The sequence below is a fragment of the Abramis brama genome (assembly GCF_963993115.1).
Source record: "Abramis brama genome assembly, chromosome: 4".
NCBI lineage: Eukaryota > Metazoa > Chordata > Actinopteri > Cypriniformes > Leuciscidae > Abramis > Abramis brama.
The window spans coordinates 47,304,453-47,329,689 of NC_139966.1; the positions used below are offsets into that span (position 1 = coordinate 47,304,453).

Genomic DNA, 25,237 nt, shown 5'->3' on the forward strand with positions numbered 1-25,237 from the left:
TGAGACGCAAAATGGCGGCAGTTTAGCAATGAGTTCAGGGGTAGGCAAGGCCACGAAGGATCCTACTGTTGTATCCTTTCACATTTCACTGCATTTGAAGGAGCCTTCAAATTGGGACAGCCTTCTTCGCACAGTGGTGACTGATTCGGCCTTCAAAGGATGCAGCCTGGTTTGTCGGTCTAAAATCTCATACTTTAATACTATTTATAGTACCTAAGTTAATAAAACAGGCTGTGTGGCTACGAGGAATGATTACATCAAAATGTTCGTCCGTATGCAAGTTCGAGGGACTTTATTTAAATTAAATATACACCTGTTTAGCTACGTGTCAGTGATTATCTCTTCAGTTTCCGAGTCCAACCCCTGGACCAATTAGAATTAAGTATCCCAAAGAACTGCGCAAAGTAAATGAGGGGAAATCTGAATTCTGAAATGAACCATTGGCTCTAAAATAAATCAAGTATGTTACTCTGTATGTCATTCGTCGACACAAGTGTCAATGACTTTGTCTGTCCTGCATGTGAGTGTACTGGTTTTGAAAGTGTGGCTAAATAAGTGTCCAGCTGTTTGGACCATTGAATGTGTATCTGTGGGTCAATGGCTGTTTATACTCTACTTTTTAAAGTAGGCCTACTGTACTAACATACAGACACAGATTTAAACTACTGATTTAGGTTATGTTATTAATCAGCTCCTCCTAGCATTCATCAAATCTATCACACATGATAGCATTATCTTTGATAAATGAAATCAAGGCATATTCATTTCAAAGTGATCATAGTTATATTTTTCATACTTCATCTACACTTTTGAGAGGTAAAATCACTGTTGGCAGTGTTTTGAACACTTAAGGGCACTTAGAAAGAACATGTATGGCCGACTTCCATTTTGTCTGAATGCCAGTGATATCCTAAGTGCACTTCTGGCATTTCCGAACAACTTCTCTGATCCTGACAACTTCCACGTTTCATTGTCTGTTAAATACTTAAGTGGAACATAAGTTTAAAAATTGGTGTCTGGCACCTCTGATAGAAGGAGGGGAATATTATCATGAAGAAATGATTTTTAGCATTTTTTTTTTTTCCTAGGCATATTTTTGTCTATTTCAGAAGATTCACCTCCAGTATGTTATGTATTTGTGCAATGTATTAGTTCATTACACTCTTAAATACTCTTAAAAACATTGGCTTTTGCCATCTATGGTTACATGAAGAACCTTTGACATCCATGCAACCTTTTTATTGCACTAAAGGTTCTCAGTCATGGAAAAAGGTTCTTTATATTATTCAAATGTTCTTCACACTAAGAAGAAAATCGTTCTTTTAAGTACTGTTCACTGAAAGGTTCTTTTGGGAATCCAAAATGGTTATTCTATGCACTGTAAAATAAATGATATGATCACTAAATGTTTTTACATTGCTTTAACCCATCAAAATAAGTTAAGCAATTTAATGTAATTTAAGTTGAAATAACTTAAACATCCAAGTTGATTGTACTTAAAAATTTAAGGCAGCAACGAAAACCCCATTCTGGAAGCTTTACTTTCAAGATTGCGGCCTGAGTTAGAAATGTACTTGCAGTTATTGTGGGGTTTTCTTGGATTTCTTCTAGTTTTCATGGTCTATGATGTGTATTCTCAGCTGTCGGTTTAATTGTGGATGTGTCATGACCAAAGCACTACTCTCATGGTTACAGTTAAGACCCTTTTGACACATACTGCTGAAAAGAAATGAGTCATTGGTCGGATTACATTTTCTAGTGGTGTAATTTTCCAAATTGCCTTTGACCCCAACTATAATCAACATTTTAAAAAAAAATCAGACTTATAAGTATGAAAGGATTTTACCAGTGTGTGACATTTCTGAGCTCCATTTTCAGACCAGCTTGGCATACATGCCGTGTTGTTGTATATAAGACTCATTCAATCAAAGTACAGACTTGTCAGCCCTAATCAAGCATTTTTATTGGTTTCTTCAGTATTCAGCTAACAGTTCATGGGTCTCTTACTAAAACCGGTGATCTCATCACAGAGAACTGATAAATGTGACATGCTTTAACCTGATTGTTTTTTTTAAGTGCAGTTTCTGCATACCTAGCCGTCATAAAACTGAAAAAATACTGGACGTAAGGAAAGTCTTAGATTATTTGATATTCTAAAAACATGATTACGCTTAAGTGAGTTAAAGTTCAGTCAAAGTAATTTAGTGATAAATCAGTACAAGATTACTATGAGACTATGGTATCACAAAAGTTTGATTGTAACTTGTGAAGTGCTGGTATGATGGATGAGATGAAAGACAGTATTTTTTTTTATAAAAGTCAACATTTTTGTCCAACTTATTTGAGCCTGCATGGAAGTGTCCAAACAATTCCCTTCAAATCCCAAGATGCAACATGTTAGCACCGTAGATTCCTCTAATCTCCGGCCAGTATGTGAAAGCAGGAGTGTGCGCACCTGGGCTAGGTGTGGGTAGCCCTCATTCGGTGATTTTGATACTGGGACAGTGTGTTGTTTCTTGGTTGACCCTCATAGGCTGGTTCATTAGTGCAGTATGCAGTACAGAGACAGTCTAGTCTGGGACTGAGAAGATGCTCTATCCTCATCTCTTCTGTTTCAGTTCATTTCTCTTCAGCAGTTTGAGGTCTAAAAATTAGAAGAATTTTTGTTCCGTGTGAAATATTCAAAGAGCTTTTGGAATAATTTGTTAATTGTGTTTGAATGGAACATAAAGAGTCACCAAAAACATGTAGGAGAATGCCAACTGTGCATCTTTTTAGTAAATCAGATTTCTTTGGTGTGGCATTTGAAATTAGGTACATTATAATGCACTTTTATGCAATAATATTTCTTAAATTATGCTTTTTTCCCACTATGAGAAATCCATATATATATATATATATATATATATATATATATATATATACAGTGAGGAAAATAAGTATTTGAACACCCTGCTATTTTGCAAGTTCTCCCACTTGGAAATCATGGAGGGGTCTGAAATTGTCATCGTAGGTGCATGTCCACTGTGAGAGACATAATCTAAAAAAAAAAATCCAGAAATCACAATATATGATTTTTTAACTATTTATTTGTATGATACAGCTGCAAATAAGTATTTGAACACCTGTCTATCAGCTAGAATTCTGACCCTCAAAGACCTGTTAGTCTGCCTTTAAAATGTCCACCTCCACTCCATTTATTATCCTAAATTAGATGCACCTGTTTGAGATCGTTAGCTGCATAAAGACACCTGTCCACCCCATACAATCAGTAAGAATCCAACTACTAACATGGCCAAGACCAAAGAGCTGTCCAAAGACACTAGAGACAAAATTGTACACCTCCACAAGGCTGGAAAGGGCTACGGGGAAATTGACAACCTCCTTCCCTCAGTTAGAGCATTGAAGATGGGTCGAGGCTGGGTCTTCCAACATGACAATGACCCGAAGCACACAGCCAGGATAACCAAGGAGTGGCTCTGTAAGAAGCATATCAAGGTTCTGGCGTGGCCTAGCCAGTTTCCAGACCTAAACCCAATAGAGAATCTTTGGAGGAGCTCAAACTCCGTGCTTCTCAGCGACAGCCCAGAAACCTGACTGATCTAGAGAAGATCTGTGTGGAGGAGTGGGCCAAAATCCCTCCTGCAGTGTGTGCAAACCTGGTGAAAAACTACAGGAAACGTTTGACCTCTGTAATTGCAAACAAAGGCTACTGTACCAAATATTAACATTGATTTTCTCAGGTGTTCAAATACTTATTTGCAGCTGTATCATACAAATAAATAGTTAAAAAATCATACATTGTGATTTCTGGATTTTTTTTTTAGATTATGTCTCTCACAGTGGACATGCACCTACGATGACAATTTCAGACCCCTCCATGATTTCTAAGTGGGAGAACTTGCAAAATAGCAGGGTGTTCAAATACTTATTTTCCTCACTGTATATATATATATATATATATATATATATATATATATATATGAGCTTATTTTTATTTTCTTATATTTAAATAGGAAAACTAGACACTAAACATTTTAAAAAGACCTACCTACACACATACAATATACAGTGTAACACAATATACAGTGGTGAAGTAGCGCCCTCATGTGGAAAGGGAAAGATTGTTTGAGAGAAAGGAAGTGATATGGAATTCAGTATGAAATTATTTTAAATATATGCTTATTAACGTAACAACACCAAAATAAATGTTCATTAACAATATAAAAAATAACTGTAACTGTTGAATAAATGATGCAAACAATAAACATTTAAAATAAAAAAATGTGTTAAAATGTGCTGCTTTAGGCCTACTTAACTATTAATATCGTATTAATAATATTACATGCTAAAATAAGTTCTAAAAGTGTAAAAGATAAGATAAGTTCTAAAAGATAACGTTCGTCGTTAACATTTATACAAAACACAACAGTGTTGTTTAAAGGTTTTCATATACTTTTAAGTAGGCCTATACTTTTACTTTATTGATTATTTATTTATTTTAATGATTTCTTTGCATGTTTCCGGTTTCCTAATTTTTATCCTGTAAAATGTTTTATTCTGTTTTCGTGCTGAATCATCTAATCACTAATCATCTGCCATATTTTTTTATTCTCTTGGCGTTGAGTAATTTTTGTGCCTTGTCTCTGTTATTCTAAGCAATAATAGTTCATAATAATAATGCAAACTATCAAAAAATGACGCACAAGACGCGAACTGTACAGTAGCCTACACATCTTACGTGACGCGACGCAACATAACTACACCGCTTTGCTAATTGGTTGTTCCAGTTTTGCAGCGTCTCGCGTTTCCAAAGAACACGAAATGTGAGTCACGTTGCTTTGCATATTACAGTGATTCCAGGAAGCTTTTTTAGGTCGGCTGTTTCCTGCACCTACGCCACCTTGTTTACCTTGCTCTTTGAGACGAACTTAGTCTATTAAAACTTGTCTTAAACGATTAAGCTGTACTGAGGTTTATGTAGGATCATGAGTTTCTTGTACCTGAAAGGTGTATTGTTTTTCACCTTCATACCTGTAGTGCTGAATCTCAAACTTATGGATAATGGGCTCTCTCTGAACTGTACACAAGAGGTAAGATAATGCAAAAAGATCACCAGATACCATAAAACGTTTAATAGGCCTATGTTTAATAGTCTCTATCGTTTTCTGGTATCTGGTCTATAGACATCTGATATTTGGCTCTTTGGGGGTTTGAAGTTTTAGACTCATATTTGTGTCATCCATTGTTGTTTTTTTCTCTTTCTCTCTCTCCAGGAAGTACAATGTAACGCAGAGTTTAGTAAGTGCTTGTCTTTTTTTAATTAATTTTTTATTCTCATTGGAAATGTTTTATTATTATTATTATTAATATTAATATTTTGGATATTGGTCTATATATATTAACTCATGGTTTTAATAATTTTCCCCTCACAGATAATTGCATGTATAAAGGATGGCTCATTGCTTCAGATTTCACTCCCAGCGGCCCTGATGATTTAAAGGTGTATGTTGATGTGAGAAGAAATATGAAAGATGATTGGGAGCCAGTGATTGTGGCAGAATGGAAAGCAAAAGATGACGGTGGGTCACTTGTTGTAGGCAGTGTCGTGAGTTTCAGATTAGATTATCATTAGATATGTTTGTTACATTATGTGAATATGGAGAAATCCATTTCAATTCCTTGCCATAGTAAAACAAGTTTAAAGCAAAGGGACACTTAAATTGAATGTTTAAACCTATATTTTAGTTTATTAAAAGCTATGATAATGCTAAAACTTTACAATAAGGTCCCATTATACCATTACTTAATACATTAACTAACATTAATTAACAATGGACAATTCATTTGTTACAGCATTTATTAATCTTTGGTCATTTTAGCTAATAAAAATACAACTGTTCATTGTTATTTCAGGTCCATGAAAAATGTTAATAGATAAAACATTTATTTTAATAATATATTAATAAATGTTGAACTTAACATTTAACTGTGATTAAAAAATGCTTTAGAAGTATTTTTCTTTGTTAGTTTATGTTAACTAATGTTAGTAATCTTGGAAAATGGAACCTTATTGTAAAGTGTTATAACATTTTTAAACAGCCATATTTCATGGTTTTAAAAAGGATCTTTATTTTCATTTTGTCTTTTCAGTAGGCATTTATAGATTTATAGTAGTCATCAAGTTTATTAATCTTTTTTTCTTTTCTTTGTTTGCAGGAAGCATAATGCATTTGAAAGGAACAGAGCTTAGTGTGATGAAATCATCCACCAATGAACGTCTGTGTGTTCATTTCAATTTCCTGCAGGAATTTAAGTCCATGAGAAGGAATGCTAGTGAAAAGGCAAGACAATTGATCGATTGATTGAATTATTATTATTTTTTAAATTACAGATATACAGATACTGATATAATATCTATTCTATTTTAGTGGTCTTTTTCTCTGGATAAAGTTGTGGTAGATCCAGGCAGTAAATATGTAGTGACTGTCTCCAATCTTCCCAAGCCAAATTTACAACACACTAGTTACAATGTTTACCAAACAGTTGATGTTCCAGGTAAGTGCTAAATTAAACAAAATTCCTTAAAGCTTAAATCTACATTACAGTTTATATTCAGTTTCAATCTGTAACCACAGGTTGTGACGATCCTTTGATGCGAAGGACCAAAATCTGTTTTGAGAGAGGTGAGAGAAGAACTTATTTATAACTGGTTTACCTTAATCAAATAGATAATACACATAGAAACCACCTTAGTTCAGTATTAAAGTATGCATGCACATCTAAAAATATGAGATGTTTCTCTTAGGGGAAACATGGCAACCCAATATTACTGTGGGGAGGACTACAGGTCTAAATGGCAAGGATATTCTGTATGTTGCGTTTAATCCTGGAGAGAATGCAGACAAATACAACGTTTTTGTGAAGTGCAGTAGGGACCGCGTAACAAAGACTCTTTATAATGTAAGACATTTTATCTATGGATATTTAAATATATCTAAAAGAACAAGGCTGACTATTTTAACTCTTTTAGGAGAGCAAGACGTTAATAAATGTGACATATGGCCTGGAGAACTGGCCACGCACATGCTGCAATTTCGATGTTCAGGTGTGTAGGCCTAAACGTGCGCTAAATTAATGAATGAAGTAATATAATTCTTATATGCAAGGATCTTGATATAAATATTGTTCTTTTCCTATTTAGATCCAGCCATATTTTCGGAAGTGTGCCAACGACTGTCGTCGAATAAACCATAGTTGTAACATATGTGCCCCTGGTGTGTATGGAACTTTTTGAACTAGTAAGAAAAAAATACAGTAAAACGTATAATGCCTCTTTACTCATTTTATGTATGTTCCTTAGTAACAACAAGCCCTCCCGAGGAGGACAACTCAGGACTTTGGATTATTTGTGTCGGATTATGCCTCCTAATTTGTGGCGTTGTTGTTTTTGCCATTTATTTGCGCCGCAGGAAACCAGGTAAGCAGTGACATTTAAGATGGTTATTTTTATCTTTAAAGACTGTGATTATCATGTGTGTCACAACACTAGCAGTGATATCTTTGTAGAGTAACTTCCTGTGGTTAGCCACATAAGCAGTGCTAGGAGGACTGAAACAATAAATCTTATATGCAGTAAATGATCATGTTCAAGGTTTATCCGTGTTTCTAATTTTCAAAATGTATTTTAATACAGATGCAGAACAGAAACACCTGGAAAAAACACCTGTAGAGCCGCCAGTTCTACCCGGCCCACGATCCATATTGATCATCTACTCCAGAGATCACCCTCTTTACACAGACATAGTCCTGAAGCTTTGTGCCTTCCTGCGGGCTAAATGCGGCACTGATGTTGTGCTGGACCTACTTGACGCGACTTGGCTTGGCACCATTGGCCGGCTGCAGTGGATTGAGCAAAAAAAGCGACACATCGAGCAGACGTCAAACAAGATCTTGGTCCTCTGCTCCCGAGGAGTGCAAGCCAAGTGGGGGGCGATCTGCGGAGAGCCTAGAGTCCTCCTCCGGGAGGATGTGTGCTCTCCGATCGGTGATATGCTGACTCTCGCCCTTCAGCTGATTACACCTGATATGCAGCGTCCGGCTTCCTACGGGAAGTATTTGGTGGCTTACTTTGAAGATGTATGCAGCGAAGGCGATGTGCCGTCTTTGTTTGACATTGCGGTCAAATACAAGCTGATGAAGCATTTCGAGGAGCTTTACTTCCGTATCCTGGATGTGGAGAAGTATCAGCAAGGGACGGTGCACTGTATCGAGGGTGTTGGAAAAGAAGAGTACTTCAAATGCCCCTCGGGCGAAGCCTTGAGGAATGCGATCGAAGCCTTCCAGGTGCACCAAATGAAGAATCCGGACTGGTTTGAGAAGGAGTGCGTGACTAGCGAGGAGGATGTGAGAGGAGAAACAGATGCACTTTTTGAGGTGCCCATGCCGCCAATATATGAATTAGTGCCGGTGTATAACAACGGACTCCCAATCCTTGTAAAAGAGGTGGACATCCATCAAGACACACAGAGCGTTTGCACCGTAATTCCCCAAATTCATGAGAATCCTGAAGAGTCGCCCATAATGATTATTAATCCTAGAGTCCAGCCACATAACAGCGAAGTACTTTCCTATTATCCGGCAATAGAAAGTCCTCTTGAAATACTCAGTGTGACACCAGTGGACCCACAAATCCACCCATATCTCCATGCTGAATCAGTACCAGTGGAAAACTCACATCCTCCTATTGCGTTTCCAATGGGAGAATGGTCAGATAATTATCTGAAGGACAGCAGAATACGCTTTTTAGAAGCACCTCCACCCTCGATGGAGGACAGCTTCCATTTGATGGACATATCCCAGCCAATGGAGATGGAGGAAAGTGAAATGGAGGGAGCTTCTGAGACGAGACCATCACGAGGGTCCGATCAGGGATACGGTTCCAGGTATTCCACAGTGAGAGAAGATCCCAAGATTCAGGAAGACCTAGCCAAGTTACAAATGGAACTTTTCCTGAAAAGCCCCATCTCTTCCAGTTTCTGCAACAAAACAATGGAGACCTGAATTTCTTCAGTGTCTTTTGGCTGTTTTCTGATTTGCTGTGTGCCGTGGTGTGCCAGAGAGTTCTTGAACTGTAAATGTTTGGTCGTCACTCCAAAAAAATTCGAACGGAAGGACAATAGGAAATAGACTAGATGGATAATGAGTTCAGTGATCAGCTGTTTTATAAATGTTTCATCAATAACAAATTATTAGACACGAACACAAAGGTGTGATTGGTTCACTTTTACTGTGGAGCAGAACAAGTACCTTGTTAAACAGCATGATATAGAACAGCACAGCACATGATTAAGGATATAGCTACTGAACACAAGTCTAAGTCATTTGGTTGGGCTTGCAATGATACATTTGTCCTGTTTTTCATATTAATTGCTCAGACGAAATGTTCCGTTGTATTATATTGCACTAGAGTTACTTTTTTAATAGTTTATTCCAGTTTAACAGCTATAACCATCTACTATGGACGTTTATATATACTTTTATATAAGTAGATGTCTTTGGTAATCTTCTGTTGTGTGCTTTTTACTATAATTTAGATAAGGAATCACTTTATTTGCTTCAAATTTCATCCGACTTTGGACCTCAAATTACATTTTAACCAATTTAACTAGGATACTTCCAGACCCTTGCAGCTGTTACAGTGCAAATAATGTCTTATGTAAACATAACAGTAACTTAACTTGCAAAATAAAGCCCTTGCAAGAAAATCCTCTGTAAAACATTGTGGATCAATAGAGAGAGGTGGGGTTGGAAGTCGATTTCCTTGTCAAAAAAGGTTATGTAATATGTACATACTCTAAAACCTGTTGTTTAAAAAACATGCGTAGTATGCAGTGGTATATATTTGTCAGGTTAAATACTGCGCAATGAGGCACAAAAAAACCCATAATGCACTTTCGGCCTGCATATTTAACACGTTTAGCTCACCCTGTACCCCAATCCTCAAAGCACAAGAGTAATAATATGTTAGAATAAGGATGCACAATTGTTATTAATTACATGTTACACTAGAATATAAAATACTCTGCTGTTTTAACTAAAAGTGACAGGACAAGTTTTCTTACTGTTCAGCCAAACTGTTGATAATTCACCCTAAAATTAGTATTATGTTACAAATATACTCAGAATTACTCACCCTCAGGTCACTCTAAACCTGCATCCATTTCTTTCTTCAGAAGATATTTAGAAAAAAGAAAAAAAATCGTTGTCCATACAATGAAGGTCAATGGGGTCCAAACCAACATTGTTTTGGACCCCATTGTCTTCCATTATATGCACAAAAACATTGTTCAAAATATATATTTTTGTGTTCCACAGAAGAAAGTAAGTCTTGCAGGTTTGAAATGAAATGAGGGTGAGTAAATGGTTATTTTTGTGTGAACTGTCCATTTAAGGTGGAAAATTTGACTGAGATTTGGATATTAAGGAAATGATTTGGCTTTGACATATTTGTTCAGGTTTCTGGTGTAATTCTTAGTGTAACTAAAGAGCTTTGAAATATACATACACAGATGCACTGCATGTAGATTAATTATATAGGATTGTGTCCTCTCGCAATCTGTCCATCAGCGCTATCACAATTGTCTTGGTTGGTCCAAATGTTATTAATTGTGATAATCATACCTCATTTACTGGCATGAATAAAATAGCATCTGGAATTGAGCAGATAAACCAACTGGTTCATGATTTCAAACATGAGGTTCTGTAAAGAGGTAGCCTTGTAAAAACTTATGATGGCAATATGGCTGGTTGGGAGCAGCAATGGAGTTTGGTCATTAAAGATGGATTACAGTTCTCCTTATAGGTTCTATGCTTAGCCTATTAACATTAAGGAACATCACGAATTTGTATCATACACCGTTCGGCAGTTTCCAGTCCAAAGTACCATTGCCACTGACACAGTATTTCAAATAGGAAAGGACTACATCACATTCACAATTTGAAGTGTACACCAAGCCTAACAAGTCACAAGGCATATTTACACTTTTGATAAGTGCATTTAGGAACATCTCTTGACAAGGTGTCTGAAAACACTATAAACATCCGTCTACATTATAGCCTACTAAATTGAGGACATTTTTACATAGAAAATAAATTATACAACATTGCACTTATAACATTTCCTCAGTTGAATAGTCCTCACGTAATTAAAGTGCCTCACAAAACAAGTGCAAATCAAAGATTCTCGTATCATCAAATAAGCACTGGTTTACAGTCACATCCCAATACATTAAGTATATACTGCAGAGGTCACAGGTGGGAATGTTTTTCATTGGCACATTGATTGGTTTGGTTGTAGCACCTGTTGAGAGTGGAGGAGAAGGGATAGTTCAACCAAAAATGAACATTTTGTCATCATTTACTCACCCTCAAGTTGTTTCAAACCTGTATGAGTTTCTTTCTTCTGTTGAACACAAAAGATTATATTTTAAAGAATGTTGGCATTACAGTGGACAGTAGTCATTGGCTATTGTCAACTTAAACTGTTTGATTACCAACATCATATTTTGTGTTCAACAGAAGAAAGGAACTCATACAGGTGTGGAACAACACAAGAGTGAGTAACAACATTTACATTTCTGGGTGAACTATCCCTTTAAGGAGAGGTACTGCGGGCATAAATGTGGATTTAGGTTGGATTTGCCTATTTGATTTAGCACAATTTTCCCAAAACATCTCAAATACTAGCTAACATGTTTATAAACATATTTTTATTTTATAGGCCTATCATCTATATACAATGTAAATACGGTAATGTACGATCAGTTAGCTGTTTTTTGGGAATGTCTGACACAAATGGCATTTTGCATGTATAGCTAAACAAAATATTTCAAGATTTGTACAGAATCCTACTTTTGCTTCCTATATGATATTGTAATTGTCAGAGTGTTTTTGTTGTTTTTTAATTTTGTAAAATAAACAGCCTTTTTACAAAAGAGTCAGACAATGAACGATCACTGAGTTAATTAGCCTTATACTGTTTCTGTGTTTAGTTTCACTTGTTAGGCCTATATTTTGCCCACCTGTGAAAATGTAAAAAGGTGACGAGTAACGATAATTTGCATATTCATCAAAAACGTAAAGGGCGAGTGAGCCAATTATTCCGTTACCTGCGGGGAGCAGATTTGTTAAAGGATTTTTTTCGTCCCAATTAGCAAATATTTATTTATTATTTATTTGTGGTTTTTAATTATAAAATAAACTGATAAACAGCGACAGTAGTTTTATCTACTTTAACGCTCGCCGCTGAATGTTGCTATGGTTACTTCCGTTCGCGAGAGCGTATTTGCTAATATTTTGTGGTTACTGTACTGTTAAACCACCTCATAATTGCACTTTTACAAAAGGTAGTCAAAGTACATTTTATTTATTGGTTAATTTTTATTTAATTTTAAATCATAAGAAAGGACGGTAGCACCTGCAGTTACCTCCCCTTAAAAGGGCTGATGCACACTGTTGTAGGACGTGGCCTCCGTTGAGCGTTAGTCCTTAATGAGCATCTATGACTGAGTATTGACAGCCAGCGTGTTCACATAACCATGGGGACACATGTCGTTTTCGGAAACGCAATGGGAGAACTGGGCTGTGTTACCCCCACGTCCACGTGCAAACCTCCGGACACCTCGTAAGGACACGCACTGCTCAACCAGCTCCAGGCACTTACACCCCAGGAAGAAGATGTTCTTGAACATGAAAACCGATATGGGCATTTTGTAAACAAAGACGAGGAAACATCTGACCACCAAGAGCGGTGCGTTGAGCAGAACGCCGGTGAAGAACCTCGCCCAAATCCAGCGACAGTTCATCTCCGAGGCCGTCAACTCGTAAAGCCAAATAACCGGAACGCCCATTGCGATGAAATACACGGATATGACCGTGTACCTAAGGTATATGTTGGCGATTTCGTTTTTAAAGACCAGTTCCACCAGAGTGAAGCTGTCCAGGATGTCTAAGCAGGTGCTCATGAAGGAGCCTTGGGAGTGAAAGCGCGTGGCACCGTTAGGGTCTTCAATGATGGAGTTGATGAGGCAGTAAAGCAAAGGCGCGCAGAGCAACATGGTTATTTTGAACCCAGTGATGCCAAATGGCACCTTCAGGGCAATAAGATCCAGGATGGACGTTTCCAGAACGAGCACCACTTTCGGGGTGGACGCGATCACGTAGATGAGCCATGCTAAGTACGCGAAGGTGAACTCTCCGAGGTTGCACCCGAAGATGGAGCTCTTCTGGTGGAAACCACAGGCTCGTTCTCGCTTACTCCTGGCGTTTTTCATGAAGAAGATCGCCCATCCCGATATAACCACCAAATCCGTGGCTATCCACGAGCACCAGTATAGATCCGTGAAGACGATGAGGTAGAAATCCAACATGCCTCCCTGCAGAACGAGCACGAGGAAGCACAAGATCTTATAAAACAGGTTCTTCTTAGACCTCTGCACGAACAGAGGGGTGGACTGCATGAATTCGCTCGATGTCATGGTGTAAGACTGAGGCTGAGCGGTGGCAGAGGAGACCAGGGGCTGGGAGCTGCCCTCCTCGAGGTTGGCACTGCCGCTGGTGGTCTGCGTGTCTCTCCTGGACGCGACGCTTCGGATGAACAGCAGCTGTCCGTTTTCTGGTGCTGAGGAGACAGGTGAGTCGGGCTGGGAGATGTCTTTTATGATTTCAGCAGTCATTGTAATTCATTCCTTCTCCTCCCGACTTGTTTTGGCTGTGCTAGTGTAATGATAGCCGTTCAAGGGGGGCAGAGGAAGAAATCCCGTTATGGAATTCCGTTGGATTGGAGTGCATTTACCCAATCCCTACAAATAAAAACTGATAAATTATGAACTCAAGTCAATGATTAAAATGACGCTGAAGTTCATTGAAAACACGAATTAATGTTTAAACATCTCATATCCACGTTTAAAATTATAGTACTGCATTTAATTTAATTTTTAAGATTGTGAAAGAATGGTTGGGAGGGAGCATGAAGAATAATTTTCACACATTTCACTCTGAGTCCAGACCTTAAATTCATTGAAAGTCTTTGGGATTTGCTGGAGTAGACTTTATATTGTGCTTGACTCTTGCATTGTCAATACAAGATCTTGACCAAAAATTGATGCACCTCTTGATGAAATAAATGTTTTGATGTTATTTCCATCAAGAGGTGCAAGATGTATTAATTGTCATTTGTATCATTTCAATTACTTTTTTGCTAATGCACAATATACTTGGTGAAAACATGGTGAAACAATATTTCATTAAAATTAAAGCGTTAATAATGCTGATAATTATGAAAAAGGGGCATTCTCTGAATAAAAAATATTTTGATTTGATTTGATTTGGAAAAGATAATGTAGATAAACTAAGGATAATGTTGATGATATATGATGTGCTTTTTCACAAAGCAACTTCCATAAAAATGCAAAATAAGTAAAATGCAAATGGCCTCTCCAAAGCGGTTCTTTTATAACAGTCACATTTGTCTGATGATGTGATGTGTATTCAAGCATGATCACTCACAGAAGCCTGATGTAGGACATCAGAAGCCTAGTATGAATTTTAGCATTTATCCATTATTTATCTGAGTTATTAATGTGGGAGAGTCAGAGCATTGTTTCATGTTAAACAAATGCTGTAGCTTTAGTTAAATTATGTATAGGGCACAGGCTGTATTCTTATTGCAGATTTTCTTTGAAAATTAAAGCTACAGTTCGTAATTTTTTTTAGTTAAAAATTATCCAAAATAAATTTTTGAGCAAGTACATAACCAGCCAGTGTTCAAAACTATCTGCTTGCCTTAGCTCGATTCAAAACGGTAAGCTTGTAAATAATGTTTTTAATTCCAGTGGTACTGGTGGATTTCCGCGGGAAATTCGACCATGTCTTTGCGTCATTACATCACATCTGTACACATAAAGAAGGAGTCTCGGCTAGTAGGCTATATTGCGTGTGAGGATGTTGGAGGTGGAGATTTATAGCCTTTTCTCACAGCACTTGATATAATTAAACTTATAAATTTGCTGCTGGATCCAGAAAGGTTCAAACAACAATCACCAGTGACAACTGGAGATTCACCCGTTGTAAAATGCAAAAGACTTCGGAGTGGCTACAGAAAAAAAAGAGACTGCAACCGGGCCCATGCGAAGGATAAATATCAGAAGGTCATTAAATGTAATCACGCAATGCTGATGTTGTTAACATTAACAATTTGAGAACGAAGTATAATTTGCACGGTTTGACGTGATATGATAAGCGATCGTTAGATTTAATCAGCGCGATTTACTGCAATGCTTTTTTCCCCTTAGTTGGTCAGAACAAAAGTGGATGTTAGTTACTTATTCAAACGACATTTTCCGGTGAAAATTCTTATGTTGGTCATACATACCAAAAAGTAGAATCTGTGATTCCGAATGACAGTATCCACACCGGGCGGCGACTGACAGCCGCACATTCTCCTCAAAACACTGGATTCATCCGCGCTGTGCCGAGGCATAACCCACGTAAAGTTGATAATTCCGTGAATAACTACAATTGCAGATTTCGAACAGAGATGGCGATAAAGAGGAAAAACTACAGACTGCAGCTTTAAGTTAAGATTTAAACCATTTGTTCCTAAAAGGTTGTTTTAGGTATATCCTTAATTTGCCAAAAATAACACCATTTTAGTATATACTTAGACCAGTAAGAACGAAGACAACTTTTTTTTAACCCATATTCAACTTTCAATAAGCCCAGAGCATAACTGCTAAATTACATACCGTGATAGCAGTCTAGTCTCATTTACTAAACACCACCTGAGTTAACTACCGTACAAACCATTAGTGATACAATTCAAATAAAAATCCACAGAAAAATAATACTTTGATAATAAACTTTAATTTCAAGTTACATTGGATGGTTCTGAACCATAGAAAACAAGCACATTTCTGTATAAACATATGCATATCAACCAAGTTCGACAAGAACCGAATAACAATTAGGTGTTTGTGGTTTGACTACTGCCAGCTGAGCTTAATATGCAATACTCACTGAAGCAAAACAGATTTACAATTAATAGACAGTTAAACTGATGAACATTCAGCTTCATATTTGAATGCATTTAAGTCGGCATTTGGGAGTCCAGATTCACAAAATTTCGGCACACTCAGTTCATAGGGACTTCCCATGGGATACCACAGCTAATTAGGTACAGCTTAATAACAGGTACAAAAAAAACCTCAGTGGATAATTTAATAGAGGGAAACAAAAGGACATTACATAAGGATAAATGATACGAGTTGTCCGCGTGAACGTTGACGAGTGCATTTGTGAAATCCAGGAAGCTCACCGCCACCACCACCTCCCACCCATTCAGAATCAGTGCATGAGAAGAGAGATATTTCAAAAATATCAGAAGCATTAACAGCCACCAGTTAGTGAAGTCATACACCGTTGCTGTATCCTCACAGTCAATGACAAACATGTCAAACCCACACCCGAGATAAACTCGGGCAAGGTTCGTGAGCTATATCTTTCCAATTTCATATATAACTTAGTGTCCTTTTTTGCAATTTTTTAAATTACTTTTGTTTTTGCTCTTTATACTTATTCTAGTACATTAACCAGACATGAACAGACTCACAGAATGGAGAAGGCTTTCTAGAAAATATTTTAGCACAAGAGCTATTTTTTTGTCTTTTGACGTGTGTTTTATATTCATTTATTGTATTTGAAATGAATTCATTGTTTTTAATGGCCTGCTGAAAGGCACTGCCACAACACAGGGGAAAAAAGACGCTACTGCCCATCAGTCACACAAGACAGTCCTGTCTAGTTTCTAACAGGGATAGAAGTAGAGTAAATTGGGACGAGGGTTAGTAGGAGGGAGTTAGCGAAGGATGGAGGGAGCCCTGCTATAGGTACAGCTCATAGTAATCGTCCAGCTCTTCGTGGAACAAGTCCCACTCATCTTCGGAGTCGGTGACGTCATCGTCGGTTCCGGCAGCCAGAAGCATGAGGAGCATCTCGCTGAGCTCGAACGTCACCATCTCCTCGTCTTCGTTGTCGAAGGAGTCGCTGTTCTCCCGCTCGTCAAAAAGATCCCAGAGTGGCGTCCGTCTGGAGCTCTGCAATACAGATTTCAATAATGCGAATTTGTTGCACGTCATTAAGTAAACTCGATATGCTTTTACGCAAGCCGAAACTAAATTGGCAGTTTGGCATTAACATCGAGACAAAATAACCCTTAGACTTCAGTAGAGGCTTTACCCGGTTTCTTCCATTGGAGCCGGTCTGTCTCCTCTGGGGTTGAGGCTCTTCCAGACGGCCATCAGGAAAAGCATGTTTGTAAAAGCAGTTGGCTCCAAACGGACAGGTCCCACGGCCTTCATCGAAATATCGGCAAGATTTACTCCTGGGTGCGAATATGGATAAAACTAATTAGCTAAACAAATGGACCACAAAACCCCACAGAACTGCAATGTTTTTTACAACAATGCTTCAGGTTTAAAATGACACATCAGCCAAAAATTACAATTCTGTCATTTACTCACTTTAATGTTACCCTCAACTAAAGGACTACAAAATCTGTATGGACTTCAAAAATGGCACTTCATTGCCATTTAACACCATTGAAGCCAAACGCTTCTTGGATTGATTATGGATTGGGATTGGGTTGGATTGGGAGGAACTATTATTTAAAGCAGGAAACTTGTATCAGAAATGTAAAATTCAGAAGCATGTACCCCATGCCATCCTTGTACTTCTGAATGAGTTGCTGCTTCTCATCCTTGTCCTCCACCCAGTATTCGCTTGGTATGACAAAGTTCGATGTGATTCGACACTCTGGGCAGGACCTGACGGAGAACATATTCATTTAACATAAATTTGATTCTCCCTTTTACGCTAGTACTGATCTTTAAAAGAAGAAGCGGACAATTACAATTAGCGATAATAACCGTAAAATTACAAAAGATTTAAGATCACCTCCCTAGAATCCTATTCAACTTAATAAACGTTTAATTATCTTAAGGACGGTCTTACTTTATGATTTTGCTCTCGAACTGCTTGGCGCTCCGCCATTTCCTGATGCACTTGAGGCAGTAGCAGTGGCTGCAGTTGGAGAGGATGCCAAAACGCCGTTCGCTGGGGTTGGTTTTCTCGAACACCACCTCCATGCACACGCCACACATCATGTCCTTACTACGCTGGATGGCAAATGAGATCTCCATGTCCTTCTCGTGAGCCTCGATGCAGGCCTGCCGTTAACAGGAGGAGAGTTTACTATAAAATCTCAGAAAACAAAAACAGAATGTCAATCCACTACTCACCTTGATGTGTTGCGAGCGCTGGGAAGTGTCTGAAGGGTGTAGAACCTGTAGGCCACACATGTCACACACGTCGCCGTGGAGGTAGGCGCAGTTGAGGCCGTAGCGACATTCGCCAACGGCGGCGTACGGGCAAAGCTGTTTCTTCATTTCTTTGTTAGCTTGATCTTTCTCATATTCCTCTTCGATGAGAGGACCAGGCCCCTCAAACAGCACTGGTTCAGCTGCAGGAGGAACAAAAAAGGAACGATTTTAAGGTTTAGCAACCAAGTTCCTGAGATAGGAATAGGAAAACAACAACGTATAGCGGTGTGGGTTGAAGAAACCTTTAGTCAACCTAAAGACCAGTTTTGTATTGTGGTCACAGCACCTGCTTGCCTGAATGTAAGAGTTTTGGCTGCCACCCAAAGACTAGGAAAGAAACAGCACTGTTCCTTCAGCTCTTTGCTGATGAAGCCACTCTTTATGATGAATGTAAGTGGGTTTGGGCCAGCAAGAAAAAGAGAGCGCACTGGTGGAGCACAGCCTGAGATCGGCTGTGTGTGCCGGGTCAGTCCAAGCTTAGCAAGGGGCTGAGTATTCATGCTGCATCATAAAACAGCTAGTTCTGTTTGTATGAACTGCATCATAAAATGGCGATAAATGCACACCTTTGGCCACTGGCCTGCAGTGGGGCTAAAGGGCTACATTACTGCATGGCAGTGTTATTTTAGTATCATTTATATACTATTATATCATATATATACTATTATATCGGCTTTTATTTGTATATTTTTTGTCATTTTGTTATGTGCTTTCGTCATTTTTAGTAGTTTTGTATTTTAAATAGTTCTATTCAGCTTTAATTTATTTTTATTTCAGTTTTAGTCATTTTAGCATAGCCAAAGCAAAATTTACATTTTTTTTCCCCCAATGTTTATTTATGGTTTTAGCTTCTTTTTTTTTTCAATTGAAGAAAACGATTTTTAGTTTTAATTATTGATATGATGCAATCAGTGAAATTATTATTTATAAATGCAACTATTTATTGAACAATTGACATTTTTTATATCATGTTGCAGATCCTTTACAGTTTTTAGGATTAGTGATTTTACCATCGTTAAGTTGGCTTGGCTTCACGTCATGCGTCAGCACAGCATTCCTTGGCGTTCCTCCCAAGGTCATGGGTTCGATACCCAGTCAATGCACATGCTGATGAAATGTGTAGCTTGCTTGAATGTACTCGCTTTGGATAAAAGTGCTTGCCAGGCATGCAAGTGTAAATACCATGGTAAAAATTAATTGGTAACACTTTAAAATAAGGTTAAATTTGTTATTAAAAGTTAATGCATTTTGTATCATGAACTAACAATAAACAATACTTTTACAGTATTTGTTAAGTAAGGGATAATGTAGAGCGAGGCGGTTGTTATAGCGAATACAACCCCGACAGGCAGATCAGGACTGATCAGTTCATAGGGACTGATCTTGAATCAGCCTGAAGGGGTTGTATTCGCTATAACAACCGCCTCGCTCTACATTATCCCGCTTATTACATGGCTACCTACCAAATAAATCAATAATTTGACACAAAATATTGATTTAAAAAGGAGTTTATTGATTTAAAAACGATTGTAAAGAAAATAGTCCGTTCCGTCTCTACGGTTAGAATCCTGCGTCCATAGCAACGCTCTGTTTTTCATGGCAACGGTGTGTTATACTTAGCAGCGGTCTGTTATCAAGAAATAACAGACCGCATTCTACATTAGAATTCAACCAAGCCATGTAATAATATTGGTTAATGTTAATTTCGACACACTAATACATTTAACTTCCAAACAGTACAAGTTAACATTAGTTCCTTAACAAATAGGACTTATATCAACAATAGTACATCTACAAATTAATCTAGATTAATAAATACTGTACAATTGCTGTTCATTGTTATTTCATGAAATGTGGATCTGAACCTGCTAAGTTTTACCAATCAACTATTGCATTATTTACAAAACCGTATTGAAAAGTATCTACTTCAAGCCTAATCTGATTGTCAAAGAATCAGAGTAAGAGAATCCAGATACGCTTTGTCTAATTTATTTTCCAGGAAGCGAGATTCGGATCCTGTGGTTTGTGTATACAGAAATGAAGAAGCTTGCCACAGTGATAGCATTATTATTACAAACCACTCGTCAAGCAAACTAATATAAAAGCATTATTGTAAAATGAAAAACTTTTATATTGTACACCGATGCTTTGCTTATCTGCTGGCACCGTGTTTTCACAGATTGTCTTGGCAGTAACAACTGAACATCTTTCCCTGCTACACTCACCCCTCCCACAGTAGGGCTGCCCTGGCACGAACTCGGCAGCATTGACCCAGTCCACTGCCCCCGAGCCTTGGGGCTTCTCCTGGGCGTCGCTCGTGCCACCTGGCCCATCAGAAACGGGATCAGGAGTGCCAGCAAGGGGAGCAGCGGTCAGCGGCACCGACGGCTTAGAACTAGGGACTTCGTCTTGCTTGGCAGGTTTGGTATGTTCATACCTGGGGCACAATGCAAATTTAATGAAAATACAATAATGCGTAGACTGGTACTCTAGGTAAGCCATGCAGTGCAATGAAAATGCACCCCTGGACTCAAGTAGTGTATCTGAAGTAAGAGCTTCTTGAAATTTGTTTTTGCAAAACTTGCACTCTGTGGTTTGTAATAGTTATGAAGTGTTATTACAGTTTTACTAGTATTAATACCCAAGTGAGTGTTGGGGAATTAAACCTTAAATTAAAAATGTAATCAGATAAAGTATTCAGACAGGCTTTAGCACATTATAATCATTAAGCAGCTTTTTTTTTTTTTATGATATGATGATATTGAGATGATAATATGATATGGTCACAAACTTGATGTTTGTGTGGTTACCATGGTGAGTACATGTCTTGTTCACTTATAATGCAGCAGTTAGCCACTTACAGAAATGATTCATTTAAAGATGTAACATTTGTGAGTGGGTTTGACAGCGTCTACAGGCATGCTAATTAAAACACCATGGCTACAAATTTCAAAACTAAAAACAAAATGTAAGGGGAAAAAAAACTGGGTAAACTAGTCAGCCTTACTAATTGTTACCCATCCTTATTAGTGTACAAGTACAGGTTGTAATGTAGTGTTGTTGGGTTGTTTGCATCTTAAGTCATTTACATTTACATTTATGCATTTGGCAGACGCTTTTATCCAAAGCGACTTACATTGCATTTCAAGGTAAACATTTATATTCTTAACAGTTCAAGTCATGTTTCAGACAATATAATTGTTTGTAAGGAAGAGCTTAGTTTTCACATGCAATGATTGTTATGTTATAGATAGATAGATAGATAGATAGATAGATAGATAGATAGATAGATAGATAGAAAGCTTGATCCAATTGTCATATCATATAGTTTAGCATCTGACCTTTATTTGTCTCATTATTCCCCGACAAAACACGCTTCAGTGCTTTCCTTAAGCATCCAGAGACCCCTCCATCCTCAAACCTCTTGGGTCATTCAGCCCTATTCTAGCCGGGTTTTTGCGCGTGTGTCGGCCTATATATGTGGGGGTGGGGGTCGCAGAAATAAACGAGCGGTGGAAGCACAAGTGGCTACTGCAGAATGGCAGCATGAACCGAATGAACCTGACGGCGGTAGCAACAGCAGCAGAAGGAGAGAAGGAGAGAGAGAGAGAGAGAGAGAGAGAGGGAGAGGGAGAGAGAGAGATGCATGTTAACACACTAGGGTTATGTAATTGCCATGCAGTGTGCATTGCGCTGCTCTATTTGGGCCCCAGATTGGTGGAGATGGTGGGGGGGAGGGCACATGGAAGGAGAAAGCCAAGAGACAGAGATAGACACAAAGCAGCAAAGAGAATCCATCCATAATGAAGCATACATTGAGGCCCTTTCTACGCACACTTAATGAAAGCTGGACACCCTCCCTCCCTCGGAATAAACACAGGAACAATAATGCGGTAAACCCCATATGGGGACAAAAGCATCACTGCGCCTCCCCAAGATAATCTCAACGCTGACAATACAACTCTGTCAGACATCAATCTAGTCTCCAGACATCAGATATTTAAGCTCAAGACCCTGAAACCACAGGAAACAGTCCTCTCAAGGAGCTCTCGGTCAGATGTGATGCTGTCATAGAACAGCCTCAGCAAACAAAGACATTCCCATAGTGCCATAGTGGGGGCAGCAGTTACTATGGGGATACACTTGACCGCAGACAGATATGAGACAAACATTGTCTGCACTGTCTGGCTCGCAGGCTAATTTTTACACTTCTTCAGGCGCCTTTGCACTGCATTGGCCAAAGGTGGGTTGTATATATGGACTTGTTGCCATTTATATACGTTTAGATGGCAAGTGCACTCTAAAAGAAATGGCCTACAGACAGACCATTTAGTTTTTATATATCTATAGACAGCATGAATGCAACACAAATGCAAATGGTCTGTTTGTAGGCCATTTTTTAATCTTTAGATATATAAACGCCATCATTAATGCAAAACAAATGCTTTAAATGCAAACACAACTTGCCCTTTAAGAGCTACTTTTACACATCATCTCCTAAAGACAGTTCAGGCACAAAAGAAAATTCTCTCATGGCAAGAACAAAAAAAAAAAGCTCTTTAAAACATTTATTGTGTTCCACAGCAAAACGAAACTCGTAGAGGTATAGGAATGAATAAATTATCAAATAATATTAATTTTGGGTGAACTACCCCTTTAAGGAAGTGACAAACTCAACAACTTGTTTACAGAAAATTCTGCTTCTCGGATGTCACGGACATGTAATGAAGCAACACACAACACTTCTCAGAAGCCTTCCTTACCTCTAATACATTTAAACACACTCATGTGTTACAGACCCTGAACACAGAAATACAGATTGCATTACCTTTGAGGTTATGTAACATCTGCCCAGATCTTGTCGTGAAAGTGAGCGGTTGTTTTGTTCAGCACATTTTGAGGATCTACTCAAATGCAATACTTTGCATCATTATGTCTCTTACCTGCAACGGTCCCCAAAAGCACAGGATCCCTTTTGAAAGAACTTGCAGATCATGGTTGGCTTGCAGCTACTGAGGTCGTGTAAATATCGACAGTTGTCGCCCTCTTTGCAAAGGCCGTGCATGAAATACCTATAAATGAAGATGTTTTTAAAGACGGGTCAAAATGACAACACTCACACAGAGTACTTTAGGCTTTTACACATCTGAAGGCACGAACAAAGGCTGATATACAACATAAAATAATCAATATGTTATGCCAATAAGCAACGGAGACTAAATAATATGACTAAGATGCGAGATGCACAGCCCACGTCATTTACTGAATAATAAACAGCATGACCCAAATAACCCTTCGTATTTGCATGTTATATATGACAACAGTGCTATTGTAAACACTACATACTACTCGTGTTTGAAATCTCTCTTGCATTTGATGCCATTAGATTTGTGGGTTAAAAAATAGGTTATTTTGTACAGTCATGACTAGACTAGAATTAAGCCTGACAAGTGAATTCATATACATAAATCATCAAAGCTGACACTGACACATTGGCTGCTGCCCAGACGGTTAAACTCAAGGATTGTAATGGCTTCCTTGAAAACTCCTTACTGTCAAACTGACTGCCATATGTGGTTGATGCAGTGCCGTGTTGTTTTTTCACAAACACGGATGTTTCATAGATAAACACACACAGAGAGAGGAAGAAAGGACCGCAAATAGCAACCGCTGTCGGACTGATCGCTGTGCTACAACAACAAACACACACTCATCCAGTTCAGCACAAAGACAGCGGCGCTATCCGATGCCTCAACATCGACACACACACAGGCGTTTGCGTTTTATATTTGTGACCGTTAAATGTTGCAATAACCGCGTTCCTCGGCGGATCTCCACTAACCTGCAGGGTACGTGCTTCGTCCAGCCTCCGATAACTGCTGGAGCCGCTGTTGACGCTGCCGCTGCCTCCGCCATTGCTGTTTATGTTGAAGCCCCAGCACCCGGATCTTCCGGAGAGCGGCCGCTCTGCGCTCGGACATTTTCGGAAAACCGAAGGCGCCTTATGTGATCGAATGTTTTCGGAATACAAAAGCCGCATCTCAATCGGGTGTTTTCGGAAAAACGAAGACATGGCACGAGGCAGGTGCTTTTCTAAAAACATTTCAACTCGTGGCTGTAACTAATAAATGTAGGATGACCCCCCCCGACCCCCCACCCCGTGTGTGTGTGTGTGTGTGTGTGTGTGTGTGTGTGTGTGTGTGTGTGTGTGAGAGAGAGTGAGTGAGTGAGTGTGATTGAGTGTAATCTCCAGGCTAATAAGTCAGATATCACTATAAAGTGATATCATCTATTGCTTAGGTAACCACTGATTGATTTTTCCAATGGCTTTGAAAAGCAGGCAGAATTAGACATTACTTTCCCTTGTTTGTATTGCAATCAAACAAGGAGAAATGGCAGACAGATAATGTAGTGTAATGTAATGTAATGCAGGTATTGACCGTCACTAAGGGGAACCGTGCACATATTCTTTGTAACATTTGCTCTGTTACTGTGTCTTTGCTCATGGTAACTAATAATCATGTGCTGTTTTGTTTTTAGAACACATATGTAGTCATCTAAAATACTTCCAAAAACAAATGAAACATGACGAGACTGAGGTGGTGGTTATGCTTTATAAGCAGCTGCTTGAGAAGGTCTCTTGAGAAGTCAATTATGAATCACAGCTGGATTCTTTTTGGGGTGCTGGTGATCATGGAGAAAAACATGTGCCGCATGGCTTGCGCTCAGATAACCGCAATAAATTTGAGAGTAGCGGAGGATTTGTCTCTGATTATTTTGGAGGTTTCAGCTCAGGGACT

General features: G+C 38.5%; 3 protein-coding genes across 3 annotated transcripts; 1 reads left to right on the top strand and 2 right to left on the bottom strand.

The window, feature by feature from the left end:
* Positions 1-4,833: 4,833 nt before the first annotated feature.
* On the top strand, positions 4,834-11,992 carry il17ra1a (interleukin 17 receptor A1a). Its single transcript, XM_084110597.1, has 11 exons — positions 4,834-5,093; positions 5,277-5,301; positions 5,436-5,582; positions 6,220-6,344; positions 6,432-6,558; positions 6,639-6,686; positions 6,809-6,963; positions 7,034-7,108; positions 7,205-7,277; positions 7,364-7,480; positions 7,697-11,992. The coding sequence occupies exons 1-11, from the start codon at positions 4,989-4,991 to the stop codon at positions 9,061-9,063; spliced, it is 2,364 nt and encodes a 787-aa protein (XP_083966723.1). The 5' UTR covers positions 4,834-4,988; the 3' UTR covers positions 9,064-11,992.
* A 443-nt stretch (positions 11,993-12,435) lies between these two features.
* tmem121b (transmembrane protein 121B) lies at positions 12,436-13,780 on the bottom strand. The gene has a single exon (XM_084110599.1). The coding sequence runs from the start codon at positions 13,734-13,736 to the stop codon at positions 12,561-12,563; it is 1,176 nt and encodes a 391-aa protein (XP_083966725.1). The 5' UTR covers positions 13,737-13,780; the 3' UTR covers positions 12,436-12,560.
* A 2,125-nt stretch (positions 13,781-15,905) lies between these two features.
* Positions 15,906-24,434, bottom strand: mkrn1 (makorin, ring finger protein, 1). Its single transcript, XM_084110598.1, has 8 exons — positions 24,280-24,434; positions 23,381-23,509; positions 20,663-20,874; positions 18,357-18,577; positions 18,070-18,284; positions 17,772-17,882; positions 17,296-17,440; positions 15,906-17,153 (listed from the first exon to the last, which is right to left on the bottom strand). The coding sequence occupies exons 1-8, from the start codon at positions 24,351-24,353 to the stop codon at positions 16,941-16,943; spliced, it is 1,320 nt and encodes a 439-aa protein (XP_083966724.1). The 5' UTR covers positions 24,354-24,434; the 3' UTR covers positions 15,906-16,940.
* Positions 24,435-25,237: the final 803 nt, after the last annotated feature.